Source organism: Salvelinus namaycush, chromosome 6 (assembly GCF_016432855.1).
Source record: "Salvelinus namaycush isolate Seneca chromosome 6, SaNama_1.0, whole genome shotgun sequence".
Lineage (NCBI taxonomy): Eukaryota > Metazoa > Chordata > Actinopteri > Salmoniformes > Salmonidae > Salvelinus > Salvelinus namaycush.
The window spans coordinates 13,085,144-13,102,000 of NC_052312.1; the positions used below are offsets into that span (position 1 = coordinate 13,085,144).

General features: G+C 43.3%; 1 protein-coding gene across 2 annotated transcripts in view; it reads left to right on the plus strand.

The window, feature by feature from the left end:
- Positions 1-16,857, plus strand: part of LOC120049658 (inactive ubiquitin carboxyl-terminal hydrolase 53-like) — a 60,892-nt gene that overhangs the window by 13,172 nt on the left and 30,863 nt on the right. For both annotated transcript variants that reach the window (XM_038995994.1, XM_038995995.1), the window contains exons 2-9: positions 6,527-7,250; positions 8,312-8,404; positions 8,635-8,769; positions 10,629-10,739; positions 11,623-11,705; positions 11,847-11,931; positions 12,677-12,823; positions 14,715-14,864. In XM_038995994.1, coding sequence (XP_038851922.1) covers positions 7,107-7,250; positions 8,312-8,404; positions 8,635-8,769; positions 10,629-10,739; positions 11,623-11,705; positions 11,847-11,931; positions 12,677-12,823; positions 14,715-14,864 — 948 coding nt within the window. In that variant the 5' untranslated portion in view covers positions 6,527-7,106. The remainder of the gene's footprint in view (positions 1-6,526; positions 7,251-8,311; positions 8,405-8,634; positions 8,770-10,628; positions 10,740-11,622; positions 11,706-11,846; positions 11,932-12,676; positions 12,824-14,714; positions 14,865-16,857) is intronic.

Here is a 16,857-nt window from a genome sequence, read left to right on the forward strand (position 1 = left end):
GTACATGAGGGTGGAAGGGACATGACATTTCCAGTTGGTCAAGGCTGTTTCCTCTGTTGATTTAATGGATGGCTAACTGTATGTCAATCTACTGAGTTCTTAACTTCTAGTTCCTCCCAAACCCGGATCCGGGAGCACCCCCATCAGTAAAAAAGCTGACTAGCATAGCCTAGCATAGCGTCACAAGTAAATACTAGAATCTAAATATCATTAAATCACAAGTCCAAGACACCAGATGAAAGATACACATCTTGTGAATCCAGCCATCATTTCTGATTTTTAAAATGTTTTACAGGGAAGACACAATATGTAAATCTATTAGCTAACCTGCAGAATCACTCCTTTATTGGGGGTGTCTTGCTAATTGCCTATAATTTCCACCTTTTGTCTATTCCATTTGCACAACAGCATGTGAAATTTATTGTCAATCAGTGTTGCTTCCTAAGTGGACAGTTTGATTTCACAGAAGTGTGATTGACTTGGAGTTACATTGTGTTGTTTAAGTGTTCCCTTTATTTTTTTTGAGCAGTGTATAAAGGAATGTGTTCTTGGCAGTTAGTTCATCAGATACCTCACTTGTGCCCTGTTATATCTACGTGCATGAGTAAGTAAAGTGACAATGGATGGACATGTTTTTTTTTGTTATTTCCAAAACATGCTCTGTCTGGTTCTCATCTATTTTGGGTCAGGCGGGGTGTCATGGCAAACAGTCTCCGGCGGTGTCTCAGGGGGATTTAGGATATTTCCATTTCACACATGCATATAATGTGTGAAACAGGAAGATTTTTGGGGGGCGTCATAGCAAACAGTGGAAGAGTTTATAAAAGTATTAAAACATTTTTTTATAGCAGCTGTCTTAGGTTATTGTAAGTGTGACTTCTGAACATGTTGAGTTGACCACAGTCGGAATTTGGAACAGATTGGTCTAATTAATTTACTAACACACAGGTCAAAGTGCTGGGGAAAACAACTTGTTTTTAAATTAGTCATGGAATATTACGAATGTTAAGTTGCTGTATTTACATTTTTGGCAGTCATCCAAGTTATGCTGCCATAGACAGCTCTTAGCTAAAATGTCAAGAAAGAGAAAAAGTATATATACTTTACTTTTCATTAAGATTGACACCCATAGATTTAGCCTACTGCAGAAATTTAAAGTGCAATGAGCCACACCATTTCTTTCCTTTATCGTCTCATATGCCAGAATCTCAAGATGAGCAACATCTTCAGAGAGAATATGCTCTACATTTTAAAGACCATTGTTAATACCTAATTTGATTTGAGGACAAAAAGCAGCAGCTAGCCGGAAAGCATTGGGCATTCTATCATCCCAGGGAACTAGTTTCACCACTGAATGTGTTCTCCTATTGGGAAAGCCATCCATCAGTGTTGAGTCGGAGTCGGCGAGTTGTGGGGAGGGACACGCTTTAGCCGCCACAAAGGTGTGTAATGCGCCAGCTAGGTGGGATGATGTATTGATCTGCATTGAGCAAAGGCACACTGCACCACTGTCTAACATGAAGGATTCAGTATAGAAGTATGGAAATGCCTCGGAGTTTCATATTGGAGGCAACAAGAGTGGGAAAGTCAGTTATTGAAGTTGTTACACAGGTATTAGGGCAACTTGATGTAAAATTAAAACAAACTGAGCTTTGCCTTTTTGTGTTTCTGTAAAATTTAGTACATGATGACACGTTTTCTGCCAGTGGCTGCTTCTTGAACAGTCACGTTTTGTTATTATTTATCTGACGTATGTTAAAGGAATGTTACAGTTTGACGACAGATCTCCTATTGAAAGGCTCTTGACATTGCCATATAAAATACATCAGTTAAACCTCTGAGGCCATTCATCAACACATCTCTAATAGATCAATTACATCACCAGATGACTTAAATTCCCCACACTGTAGACCAGGTCACGTTTGCGGTGTTCATGTCTAACGGACAGCTTTACCCTGTCAAAAATGCTGATGCAGAACAGATACTCTAGCTGATTGCTCAAAGGTGCTAGCCTTAGGATTTTTGCTATGACGACAAGATTTTTTTGTTTGCGCTTGGAATTCGCAAGACTCTCTCTTTACAAAGGATGTCTCATAACTCCTTTATGTGCTTTGGTCGATTCCAAAAATCCAGACCAGTGAAAAGACTCGGGTAACCCCTCACTTGGCTATGAATCAACATAATGCTTAGGATATTACTGTTGACCAAATAATGATTTTAGAGGAATATTGTGTAGCAGAATCACAGAAAATGACTGACCGTACACAAAAATGCTTCAGTCTGTGTCTGTAATTTTCGGTTTATCTTCACAGCTCTAGTCAGGGATGCAAATTACAGTTGTTGTTGACCAAGGATATGCAAAACGAATCCAATAGAGATGTGATGCATAGGCCCCTTGAAAGGCCTGCCATCTCAGTTGAATGTGCTTTTCATTGAGATAAGATGTTTGTTGGTGGATTTTGCATGTCTGCACTTTCTGTTTGACCCAAGGATAAGTGATCAAGCCACACTGCTTTATAAACAAGTCTTGCCATCATTAACAAAGACCCATTTAAAGCTGCAATATAACTTTTTGGGCGACCTGACCAAGTTATAGATTTGTCATTGAAAGCAAGTCTAAGAAGCAGTAGATCTGTTCTATGTGCGGTATTTCTATGCTTCCTGTTCTTAAGCTTACTTTCGGTTTTGTACACCAGCTGAAAATATGTCACAGCAATTTAGATGGTACAATGATTCTTTCCACACTATACATTGCATATTTTTTCACAAACTGAAATTCACAGGGTATTAATAAGGATCCACCCCTCTTTTTCAATTTTTGCCTAAAATGACATACCCAAATCTAACTGTCTGTAGCTCAGGATCTGAAGCAAGGATATGCATATTCTTGATACCATTTGAAAGGAAACACTTTGAAGTTTGTGGAAATGTGAAATGAATGTAGTAGAATATAACACATTAGATCTCATAAAAGATAATACAATGAATAAACATGCATTATTTTGCATATATATATTTTTTTATACCATCTTTGAAATGCAACAGAGGTTATAATGTATTATTCCAGCCCAGGCACAATTTAGATTTTGACCACTAGATGGCAAGTGTATGTGCAACGTTTTAGACTGATCCAATGAACCATTGCATTTCTGTTCAAAATGTTGGATCAAGACTGCCTAATTGGTTTATTAATACATCTTCAAGTTCCGAACTGTGCACTCTTCAAAAAATAGCATGGTATTCTTTCACTGTCAGAGCTATTCTAAATTGGACAGTGCAGTTAGATTTTACAAGAATTTAAGCGTTCTGTCAATATCAGATATGTCTATGTCCTGGGACATTTTCTTGCTAATCGCATTAGCCTACGTTAGCTCAACCGTCCCGCGGGGGACCCACCGATCCTGTAGAGGTTTTAACCAATGTATAACACTTGTATTTTCATGAATGTTTATTATTACTATTTTTGTAATTTGAATTTGGCGCTCTGCAATTTCACCGGATGTTGTCGAGGTGGGATGCTAGCGTCCCAATGAGCCCAAAGAAGTTAATAATGGTGTTGGAGTCATGCTTGGCCATGCAGTTGTGGGTGAACAGGGAGTACAGGAGGGGACTAAGTACACACCCCTGAGGGGCCCCCATGTTGAGGATCAGTGTGGCAGATGTGTTGTTGCCTACCCTTACCACCTGGGGGAGGCCCGTCAGGAATTCCAGGATCCAGTTGCAGAGGGACGCGTTTAATCACAGGGTCCTTAGCTTGGTGATGAGCTTTGTGGGCAGTATGGTGTTGAACGCTAAACTGTAGCCAATGAACAGCATTCTCACATAGATGTTCCTTTTGTCCAGGAGGGAAAGGGCAGTGTGGAGTGCAATTGAGATTGCGTCATCTGTGGCTCTGTTGGGGCAATATGCAAATTGGAGTGGGTCTAGGGTTTCTGGGATGATGGTGTTGTGAGCCATGACCAGCCTTTCAAAGCACTCCATGGCTACTGACGTGAGTGCTACGGGGCATTAGTCATTTAGGCAGGTTACCTGGCGTTCTTGGGCACAGGGACTATGGTGGTCTTCTTGAAACATGTAGGTATTACAGACCCGGCCAGGGAGAAGCTGAAAGTGAAGACACTTGCCCGTCGGTCCGTGCATGCTCTCAGCACACGTCCTGGTAATCCGTCTGCCCCTGAGGCCTTGTGATTTGTTACCTCGTTCGTCACCATTGATAATCATTATTGCGTTATTGTTGCCAGATTCATTGAATTATAGCGTCGTTGAGGCCATTGACTCTTCTCAAGGCTTTTGTTTGTGTAGCGGCAGTCATTACATTCCCATTGGTTTGAAAAAGATACCAATTAACATATCACATTGACTGTAGGTCACACAGGATTATACCCCCGTGGTCAGGGCAGGTGACAGCATTCTTAGAGGACATGACAATGCAGAGTATGAGCAGCAGACATTGTTTTGACCTGTACTGGCTGAATACCAGCACACCAGGGAGACAGGGATGGTGTTTCTTTCCAAACTGACACACAGCATACCTAACCTGCTGGTATAGAGAAGCTATGACAGGAAGAATGATAGCATGACCGCGCAGGTAAAACTGCAGAACATGTTGTCAATAGCCACTGTGCTTTTAAAATAAACTATAATATTAAAATCAGACAAATGGATGCTGGTTCTATTAACAAGGGTAGCATAGAGACCTTGGACTATTATGTTGTTGAGACATAAGTTGGTCCTGTCTGGTTGCTGTCTGTCATGCTAGTGCCAATGTAGCCTGTGCATTTCTAACACAATGGCCCATTTTTCTTTCTGTCAAGGCCCCAACTCTGGCCCATTTTTTTCTTCTTCTTTCAAACCCTCATTATCAGTTAAATGATGATAATTCTCTGCATAAAACCCCTAAAGATGGACCAGCCCACCTGTCATTCGCCAGAACTGCCCTATGGCCAGTCCGTTTCTGACTGCATGCCTTAACACACAGTATCTACCAGTCGCAGTAGATTACTAATGCTGTGGATCTATTTGTTGATTGTTAAGCTATGAATGGCACTTCACTGTTCTACATGGGTGCTTGTGAGCTGCGGAATACAGGATTTGCATCATCGTGTACTCAGAGGTGCCTAACTTAAAACAGAAGTATGAATTGTATGACAGTGGAAACTGCTGCTCAGTGTCATTGTATAGCTTCTAGATCATTTCCTGTGATTATCCCACTTGTCTGATAACTTCCCCTAACCACATTTTTAGCTATATGGGTAACACTAATGAATAGAATACACATTCGTATAGAATCCTTTGTGTTTCTCAGCTAACATTTACAAGTTTCAAACACAGATAAGAACAACAAAACACCACATGTTTTAGGAAGCTTGTTGGTTGACTGTGGTCTGCTGGTTCCCCAGTGGGATGTGTCACCCTAATAACCTTGGTACTGAATTGCCCGGCTCCTTTAGCAGTATATGTACATGCATTGTACTTAAACAACCCTTAACCAGCATGTCCAAAGCGAGCAGATGACACATTGCAGATGACACCGGCAGCATTCTGGGAAACAGCTCTATGTTGTCTCTGTCGTGGCTGCCTTACGGGTCGGTTATTGCATTTGCATTATTGCATTTGAAGTTCAGTGTGCCGGTAGGCCCTTGAGCATGTGGGCTGCACTGCTTCCAGGATCAACTGAGTCTCAAATGGTTTACGACACGTGTCCCAGTTATGTTTTGAGAGGCTATGGTGAGCAGCAGGTCAGGCTGGGCAGGATAATTCCTTGTCTGCCATGTTAGCCTAATGCTAAGTCCGCTCCACACACACGTTGGCATGGCTATGAGAGGCACTATGTGACCTAATGTTGAAGACTGGCCATTGACCAGGCGTTGAACCTGAAGGAAGGCATGCTGCAACTAGCTTATTTGCACTACATTGTTTACTGGACAGACGATATTACCGTATAACTTGGCATCGCTCCCATTATTGTTCAACCTTCAACTCGGTAGCTGGGGCACGACTATTCAAAGTGACAAGATGACGAAAGGTTTAAGCTTTACAGCATGTAATATGCATGCACAGTTGCATATAATATCTTAGTTTGGTGGACTTTGGAATTTGTGACCTGATTTCTCAAGACCTAAACAATGTCCTCTTTGGTAATGTTTTATACATTGATACTGTGAACTGTAATTGATCAATAATTACTTTGTTTTCCCTCACTCCAATAAATGTGTTTAGAATGAGGGGGGTATATTAAATGACAATTAGAACAAGGGTGGTCCAAAAAGTGAATGTATAAGCTTTGTTGACATATGTTATAAGAGTGTGGGGTCAACTACTGCCCTGGAAATAGGTGAAACCTGTTTACTATTGCCAGAAATATAATTTACTGACTAGAAGGATCCAAACACCCCTTTTTCAATAAAGGTCATACAGTATTGCACAATAGGTCCTCGAGAATGTTTCTCCTGGATATTCATTTGTTTTGAGTTAATTTATTATATTTTGTTGTGACTCAAGGCTCCTTTCACTCTTTCTTTTACAGATCAGACCCAATTGACATCCAATGGTAAGAGCTGCCTGGATAGATCTTCGCTATGGATGAACCTTGGAAAGGGACGATCAATTATATTTGACTGCTCTATAACGTCAGGCCAATGTGGAGAGTCCCCAGAGACAACCGGTACCCACAGCCCCTCCCATCCCTGTACTGAATCCCCAGTGCAGAATGATCCAGGTTGGAGAATGCCTAACACCCCTACTTCAGGAGTCAAACAGCTATGCATAAGAACAATCAGACTAGCAATCTGTTTTAAAAGGATTTTCTCTGGATTCAAAAGACTTCCTAGCCAGTGACTTAACATTTAAAATCCAGTTTTCTTGTGACATTTAAGACTCTTCCAAGTGGTGGACAAGGTCAAATCACCTTCCTATCGAGCTGTGGAGAGGTGGCAGTAGTCGCCCATGTGTAGCAAGAAAATAGCTGCTGATAGCGGAATAACGTAGCCTCAGATTGTCGGGGTTCGTTTCTTAACGGGGCGAGAGATCCCACCGCTACCAGCAACGAGCCCCAGTCTGCCTCACTGAGTCACTCCACTCCCGTCCAAAGGCAGACACTCTATCAAATGGCATGGGCCAAGTTCTTCAGGAAGCCGGGGGGCAATCTTGCCAAATCCTACCAGCCGGGGAGCATGCTGTCTCTAGCCCCCACCAAAGGCCTGCTGAACGAGCCGGGGCAGAATAGCTGCTTTCTCAACAGTGCAGTGCAGGTGAGTCCTAACTTACCAATAAATAGTAAATTATTACTGCATGTTTTCTTCATATGCAGCAGAGGTAATGGCCATGAACAGAAATGCTTTGTTTTTGAATGGTTATGTATCTAGAACAATGGGATGGATGTAGAGACACTGTTAATCTCTGATTAGGGACATTAGTAAAAGCTTAATGTAAATTGCAACAATGCCAAATCCCTTTATTGCAATACCTGGTAAGCCGAGTCAATACAAAACATGTTCTCATTTCCAGTAGGCTACGTCACTCATGTTAGCGTTGCATAGTTATAAGAAAGGATTCGACAGCATGTCCCTCCGGACAAAAATATTTACCAACACCAGCATTACTTTACAGCCTCAAAGCCCATAGCTTAGTCACTATATTCGTCAGCATGTCCCGGCAAGTTACTGGAAGGTTGTTTTTGGCTCGTGGGATGGCAGTTGGCGACAGGGTTGATGGGTGCAATCATCCCGCAGTGAGGTCACTCTTGCAGGCCGTGACTCAGGGGGCGAGACATGGCTGAGCTGGGTGAAGATGTCTGACACCTAGGGCTATGTTTCCAAGGAACAGTAGCCTTCCTTCCCCTCTTAATTTCCCCTCCCTCCCTCCCTCCCTCCCTCCCTCCCTCCCTCCCTCCCTCCCTCCCTCCCTCCCTCCCTCCCTCCCTCCCTCCCTCCCTCCCTCCCTCCCTCCCTCTGTCCTCCTCATGGCCTGACTCAACCAGAGACCCCCTTTTAAATCTAAGCACCATCTAACAAGGAAGGCCATCACTAGCCCCAAATCCATGGTTGAGAATGTTTGAGGACAGGTGAAGTAAAGCTGGATAAAGCTTGATTTCCACTCATAATTATTAACTGGCCAACAAGGGTCACATTTGGAGCTGAAAGAGTGTTTTCTAAAACAAATCCCATTAACCTTTGATGAAAGACAGGTTTTTATCGGGAAGGATTAGCTGAGCAAGTCTGGGTTATAATGAGAGTTTGGTTTGGAAAATGAGTAACTTAATGAACATGACAATACTTTCTCAATAATATATTTTCTTCAATCCATTGTTCAGGTGCTGTGGCAGCTGGACATCTTCAGACGCAGTCTGAGGCAGCTTCCTGGGCACTTCTGTCTCGGAGACTCTTGCATCTTCTGTGCGTTGAAGGTATGCACCCCCTACATCAAGTCTTACAGTTGTTGAAAGCAATTACAATATATTAAAGTTACTTTTTAGGGCTTTATTGTTGCTGACACGTAGTTGTCCCTTGAACTGCTGTTAATAATTCATTTTAAATGTTTTCGTTTTCAGGTTCTTGAAGGTCAGTTAGGTTTGTTCAGAAACCTCAAATTAAATGAATGGTCTGGTTAATTCCCAGCTTCTTTCCTTTTCCGCAGGGCATCTTCTCCCAGTTCCAGCACAGTCGGGAGCGCGCTTTGCCCTCGGACAACCTGCGTCATGCCCTGGCAGAGACCTTTAAGGACGAGCACCGCTTTCAGCTCGGTTTCATGGACGATGCTGCAGAGTGCTTCGTAAGTTTCCCATGGTGACCGACCAAGCTTACCGGCATAACCCAGGTATCCAGGGGGGCCTCTGAGCAGAGGCGACTGGGGCCTTCCCAAGGATAGATTGGAATGTGTGTTGGGAACATATGAGGGCAGATGTGCTGTAACAAAGATTTCAGCAAGGTCACCGTCTGAAAGAGCCCTGTCCCCTCTCCCACCAATCTCCTCGACACAACCCGTAATATATAATAGTGGCGGATTATGGAAGCAGAAGCACCATCTTTGGGCCTTTTTTGGTTTCCTCACTGTGTATGAAGCATCACTCCGAGTGGTTTAAAGATGTCTCTATGAGCCCTCTGAATGATTCATTATAACCATAACTATTCAGTCCACTTGTGCTTAGTTTGGCTAACTTCCACTGTAGTAGTAATGCTTTCTTACCTTGTTCTTTTTTTAACACTCATTCTAGACCCAACAGAGAAAATGTCATTACAAGCTCAGACCAGGAATGTTCAGACGCTTCAACACCAACTAAGAAACATCCAGGATTTAGGAATATTACTGTACATTATAGTTTTAGACTTCATCTTCGCTAATGATTTTGTTCCTCTTTAGCCATAGGGTTTAGGGGACGGTACACTCCAGTACATTGTGCCAGTATTGGGTTTGACTCTGTAGCGAAATTGCTGTAAACCTACTCAGCACAAACGTACACTCATTTTCTGTTCAGCGCAGCAGCTCTCAAGTGGGGAGGTCATTCACTCAGGAGGGCTCATTCTACAGTGGAGGATAAATGGATTTGAAAATTAAGTCGCTCTTTCTCTGTAGAACAGGAGGTGATGAGAAAACGAGAGGCCAGCCAAACCAAATAACCAATAAGCCCACTCTCCGAGCTCCTCGGCAACACAGGGAACTACTCACACAGGCCGTTTGTAAAATTTACCTCAGATTCCTGTGGTTTCCGTCTCGTACTGGAGTTTGTTTTGAATAAACAATGATTTAGAAAGAACCCCAATCAAACCCAAGGTGGTGGTCAGAAGGTCAGGTCCCAGACAAAACAAAAAACGAAATGTTTGTTCTGTAACCAATGTCCCATTCTCAGTTTGGCAACAACCCCATTTTAATGATATAGCTAGAATAGAAATGTAACGTGAGATCACAGGTTTTTGTCCCTTTATTTTTACCTGCAATTTGGTCAGGCATGTCATCTGAATCATTCTAACATTGTTTCAACTGGTTTAATTCTCAATGTACATTTCGCTGTGTGCATGTTCATATTTGGCAAGGCCTTGCATATAGCTATTCTCTCTTTTTCCTAATGACCATGTGAATTTTAGGTTCACGTGCGTAAATTAAAGACAAAATCAAGGCCCCGTAATGCTTCAGCGGTACGACTTGGATTCATTTCTGAGCAGAATTAGCCAGTGTCAGATTAAATGGCTGTGAAATGATGGTCTAAAAGCAGCCTGACTCTTTCATAAACCCAGTGGGTCTGAGTGTAAGTGGAGGCTGCTTACACTCAGACTGGTTCCTTAACTACAGTAGTGAGGCACCGCATAACTCCCTAGCTGTTAAATGTCACAAAACTATACAGATGTATCAGGGAGGAAAGTATTGGTTTACCAGACATTATTTTTCTCTTTACTGGTACATTAAGGAGATAAGTGTATAGCTGAGGGTGAGTTGAGGGCGATACATGCTGAGGAAAAATAATTAGCTGATGATTGCTAATATTTCAATAGAGGGGGACAATTTCCAAAGTTTCAATTTGAAAATGTGAATATTCCTTTGGATAAGATCAAGCTAACTTTGCTAATGGTGATTCGGTGAAAACTGTTAGCTGTTTGTTTTGACCCATTTCTTATCGTCATGCTATATTTTCACAGGAGAATATTCTGGAACGGATCCACCTGCACATTGTGCCTGAAGAGACAGATGCCTGCACCTCCAAGTCCTGCATCACACACCAGAAGTTTGCCATGACACTCTACGAACAGGTTAAAGGAAACTCCTAGCATTTGGTAGCATACACACACACACACACAGGTCCATATCCAGTTGCAAGCACAGGGATCACACACACACCATCCGGGGGTACAGCAGCAGCCACATGGATCACTGTCTGAGATAGGAGCTACCCAATTCGTCACGTCTCCAGAGTGGGGTTGCTACTCTGCAATACAGAGGGGGGTTTTCCTCATTCCCCCCTGCCCGTATGATGTTCATCTCACTAAATCCCACAGCAGTCTTGTCGTCAACGTATCAGACAGCTTTGATGCAGGGTTTGATGATGATGCATAGTTGGCCAACTCTGAGAGCAAGTAGATATGCAAGTTCTTCTTCCAGCAGGCTTTTACACACCTGATTCAGTTAATCAGCTGCTCAACAGGTTAATGGAATCGGGTGTTGTGTGGTGTTGGGACCGCTGGGGTCAGAGCGCGTTGTGGTCGAGTGCACTGTAGCGGAATAGTTTGCTGTGCTACAGTTACAGTATGGTTGGAACAAAACACCTGTATACCCCAGTAGATCTCCAGCGGGAGGGTTGCTTTGATGTTTCGGTAGAGGCCCTATAGTGTAAAAGCCAGCAGTGCTGTGGCCCAGTATTGAGAAAGGAGGCAATAGATGAAGTCTGAAGACCGGACACAAAACACAACCCACCCCCGCCTGCCACTTTTCCTCTCAACTGACAAACACTCCACTCTCTTCCATCACAGTTCACACAAACACCCTAAAGTAGTAATTTCCCCATAACTGCCCCCAAACTACTACACCTCGTGAAATGACACGCTGACTTGATAATTAGTGCTTGGCAGTGGCTAAGCGGCGCCTAGCTAACGGCCATGTGTCTGTGTTGTGTTCCTGTTCCCCTCTCCCCTGCAGTCTGTGTGCCGTAGCTGTGGGGCATCCTCCGACCCCCTGCCCTTCACTGAGCTAGTGCATTATGTCTCCACCACTGCCCTCTGGTAAGCCATGCTTACTGACGTCACACAAAATACACATTTCTCCATGTTCCTCTTAGGGTTACTGAGTGACTTTTGTAGCTTTGTCGCTCTCTGTAAACTCTCTCTCATATCTTTCTCTCACACTCTTTCTGGTTCTCTCAGTCAACAGGTGTATCAGAGGCGGGACGAGTCATTTGGAGAGCTGCTGCAAGCGGCCAGCACCATCGGGGATTCCCGCAACTGTCCGGTAAGTGTCTGTCCTATCAAGCATTAATAAAATCATACATTGATGTCAATGCCAGTTTTGTGCAAAAACTAGCGCACGCATATCTCAAGTCAGGATGCAGCTCCATTCTCACACTAAACAACTAGTAGGGGGCGAAGTCAGGATGCAGCTCCATTCTCATCACACTAAACAACTAGTAGGGGGCGAAGTCAGGATGCAGCTCTATTCTCATCACACTAAACAACTAGTAGGGGGCGAAGTCAGGATGCAGCTCTATTCTCATCACACTAAACAACTAGTAGGGGGCGAAGTCAGGATGCAGCTCTATTCTCATCACACTAAACAACTAGTAGGGGGCGAAGTCGAAAAGTCACTAGCAAGACAACAGCAGAAACCCCTCCCACTGTGAAGTCGTATTTAGGGTTCTTGTGACTTAGTTGTCTGGTTACTTTAGTTAGTTAGTTAGCTAATAGAGCTGGGACGATAGCAGTATCGCAATATTTTTTCCCATGGCAAAAATGAAAATACAAAACCGATCAAACTCTTTGGTCCTTTAAAAACCTGCTGTATGTAACATATTGTGTGCTATCGCTTGGAAAATAAGTAAATGTGACTCTGGATGACAAGCATAATGATGTTTGTTTCCAACATTAGGGCTGTTCTCCTAAAGATGTGAAATCCACTTTCTGTTTTGTTTCCTTGCCACAATTCAAACGAGTACCTGCTCCCCTAGTTATCTGTCTCCTCCCTCTCTCGCTGTCACCAGAGTAACTGTGGCCAGAGGATCAAGATCCGCCGAGTCCTCATGAACTCCCCGGAGATCGTCACCATCGGCTTCGTGTGGGACTCAGACCAGTCAGACCTCACGGAGGACGTCATTCGCTCACTGGGGCCACACCTCAACCTCTCTGGGGTAAGGACGGCAAGCCAGCAGGGACAAAAAGCACAACAAATGGATTATATTACTACGAAAATCAGTTCAATATTGTAGCGCAGTCTTTCCCAAACTTGGTACGGAGACCCCAAGGGGTGCACGTTTTGGTTTTTGCCCCAGCGCTACACAGCTGATTCAAGTAACCATATCATCATTAAGTTTGTATTATTTGAATCAGCTGTGTAGTGCTAGGGGAAAAAACAAAACATGCACCCCTTGAGGTCCCCAGGACCGAGTTTGGGAAACACTGATGTAGCGTTTTGTCAAAGTCAGTCTGCGCTTGTGTTTCGTTTTAATGAAAGTGGTGGTTTGTAGAGAAAGTAAAAAATGTTCAAACACAGTGGAGAACTGTACTTTTCCAATCACTTTGTCATAAAACAACCATAAGGCAATATAAAGTTGGATCTTTGATCAGGGACAAGCCAAAGACCTGTGGAAAAAAAGTTACTGATGGCCAAGAACCTCCACATAAGATTAAAACATGTTTAATTCTCCACTGTCAGCCCGTAATAAAACAGATTAGTCAAGTAGTGTGATTAAAATTGCAAAGGCAGTGATTGCACCCAAACAAAATGGCTACCTCACCTCCCCAAAATGTGAACCCTGGAAATAGGAAAAACAACAACAATACACTATTTAGAAATGGTCGAGCTCCTAAAATATGGTTCAAATCACTGCATTCCTGTTTTACTCTATTTGCTTTCTGTCTTTTTTTGTTTGTTTGTTTGTTTGTTTGTTGGAGCCTCCACAGCTGGTGTTCCTTGCCCTGGTTGTGTTGGGGTCAGTTTATTTTGGTGCCATGGAGCATATGGGGGAAATAAAGTGGGCTTTATCCCTGCGTAAGTCGGAGTGTTGCGTAAGCAGTGCGTGGTGCAATGCCCAGTTGGCCCACGCTGCTGATCAAAAAGCCCCTGCTGCATGGCCAGATCGTGTCAACACCCCCTCAGTGCCACGATGGAAGAGCACAGTGTTTGTGTGCGATTGTTTGTGAGAGTCAGAAAGGTTACATGTGAATATGTGTATATGTGTTATGTGTAATAGAATGGTGCGTGCCTGGAAGGTGTGGTGTGTGTGTGTGAGTTCATGTTGGAGTACAGAGTGTCCTTGGCATAGGCGTACAGGAGGTTTCATTTGTAGCACTCAACTCTGGCTGACACTGTCCCTGTTCCTTCAAGAAGAAAAGGATTGAGCTTCACTGAAACCTGCTACAAATCTAGAACAAACTGGCATAGGCCAGGCCCAACATATTACACAACACCATCTCCCTTGAATACTACAAGCACAGATTCCTCTTTTCCCCTCTCCTTGTTTTGAGCGCATTCCAGAACTGGATTAGTCTAGCTAGTCTAGCAGAACCCCCCCACCAAGTACCACAAAGGGCTTGATTCATACTCGTACTATTCATGTGACTGTGTTGGAGAAAACCTCCCCCTGCCTAGGAATCCATTGTCTCCCATGGCCAAAGAGAACCAGCCATTCAGGAAAAACAAGAGGCTATTTCACAATCTCCTCATCCAGCGGTCTATTCAAATTGGTGGGAGGATGACATTATACTGACGATTGCCTGAGCTGCTAGAGATGTGGCAATTTACCATGCAGGCGATGCCAGCAATAATCCAAGTTGAAGGGCAATTTTACTGTCCAAATGATACCGTGTGGATGACAAACATGAATGTTTTGGTAAAATGCTGTATATCTGACTGAGAAGGTTCTGCTGTGTGATAAGACTGTTAGTCCATTGAGCTAAAGTTCAGGGAGCCAACCTAAGTCTTTAGGTCTTAGGCAAGATTACTCATGGACAGGGTGGGAGTGTTTTGGGCAAAATTTGACCAAATAAAGTAATTTTAAATTTGTGTGTGTGTGTCCGCAGCTCTTCTACCGGGTGACAGACGAGCACGCCAAAAAGGGAGAGCTTCTATTGGTTGGGATGATCTGTTACTCCAGTCGCCACTATTGTGCATTCGCCTTCCACACCAAGTCCGCCAAATGGGTGTTCTTCGACGACGCCACAGTCAAAGAGGTGAGGGAGGGGAAAAAGACATGCAGTCCTCCTAGTAAGGGAGTAAAAACACTACACCTCAACCGACACTCATAGCCTCTCACACTTTTGCTGTGCTGACATATGCTGCTTGGACCATACGCGTATAAATGCATGGACAGGCGCACGCCACACACACTAGCCTCTGTCTCGTTTGCTGTAGTGATGCACACACACTCCCTCTTTATGACACTATGACAAGAAAAAGGAATTCGCCAAGTAACTAAAGTAACATTTTTGTCGGTAACTTTCTTTAAAGAGATTCAACTAGTTGATTTGAAATAAAATCAGGAATACAGTCTGACATGAGAGGATTTTCCAGGAAGCTGATGTATAAATATCATGGGATAAAAATCTGCTATTATCTGGAGCTAAAGCCTCCCTAGACAACAACTCAAAGTGCAGAAATGTACTCGTCTGAGCTGATGAAAAGGAGACTGTTTTACAAGAGAATGAGAGCAGGGAAGTCCCTGAGCCATCTCTTATCTCCACCATCTTCTTATAAGGGCCACATCGATCTTTCTTCACCACCCCCGGGTTGATGAGCCTTCAGTGGGGTTGAACAGTCTGCAATAATCACCACCACCAACACCCACACATGTTTGCAAGGGTGGACACACACACACACACACACAGCAGCAGCACTAGTATTAGGTTTTCCCAGTGGAAGCACCTTCAGTCTTTCCCTAGTTAATTGCATCATCAGTCATCCACAGTTGAGCTACACTGTTTAGTGGACTTCCACATTTCAGGATATCAAATCGAAATGACTTATGGTAAGACTTGGTATGTTGTGTGTGCATGCATATGTGAGAATGATAATGTACAACACTGGGTGTGTCTGTGTCCAGTCCATTTGACTGGACTGCGGTGCTGGCTGGCTCAGTCAATCCAGCAGCAGCTTGTGCTGTGTATGCACTTCAGCCCGACTGGGACAGAGTGCTACAGCACAGCAGCCGAGCCAACCAAATAACACGTCATATACCTGCTGTGTTGCTACTCATTCTCTTACGGCCTCACACCAAGTAATGAGCAGAAATACCCTACAGTTTATGGATGGCTTTTAAAACTATATTTTTATTTGACATTTATGGTTGCGGTTTGTTGACTGTCGTTCTTGTCATAATTGCTTGTATCATTTATTGCAGCAGCAGTGGTTCAGCGGTTCCACTAAGCCTATGTTGTTGTTGTCCCAGGCGGGGATCAGTGGCCAACATGAAAAATGTCAACTTTGAACACCCTCTCTCCATCTTTTAATTAGACCCCCCTCCCATTTTACTGCCACATTCCTTTCTTGCTCTTTCTCCTTCCTCTCTTTCACACCTTCTGCTCCTCTCTCCTTCTCCTTACTTTGGTTAATTAAGGTGCACACTAGCATCTGTTAGCCTCCAGTCTGCCTCTGTGGCGTTTTGTAGTGAGGCACGCATTTAACTCTGCTGATGTGATTGTGAAACTGCTTCAACGCATAATATTCACTTAGGATCCAAGACAAAGGGACAATGTGCTTTCGCAGTGCACAACAATGTCTCCTTGGACATAGAGTTTCGTGTGGAATTCTAAAATTAAATTTCCTCCCTGAACCGTTTTGTGACATGCCTGGTCTATGGTCACCATATGTTTTTGAGGGTAGTGGTTCAAAGAATGTCCCTGAATTCAAGCAAGCATTTTCAATGATTTTCTTCCCAGGGTTTTTGTTTGTGCACTATCAATTTAAATGAGGCATAAGATAGTATGTACTCTGAGAATAATATTTCTTAGAGCCCAAGCCCTTTAAATGTCTAAACCAATTCAATTACAAGTCAGAATTTTCTGAAAGGTGTACTCAAGGTACCTAACATTTACATAGTTAGCTTTTGGCAACTGATGCTCATCAAATAAATAGTCTCTTCAAAAATAGTAATGTGTATTGAATGGCACTAAATGACACATTTGGCTTCTGACAAGACCTCTCTGTCTAATGAGATGAGGAAACTGG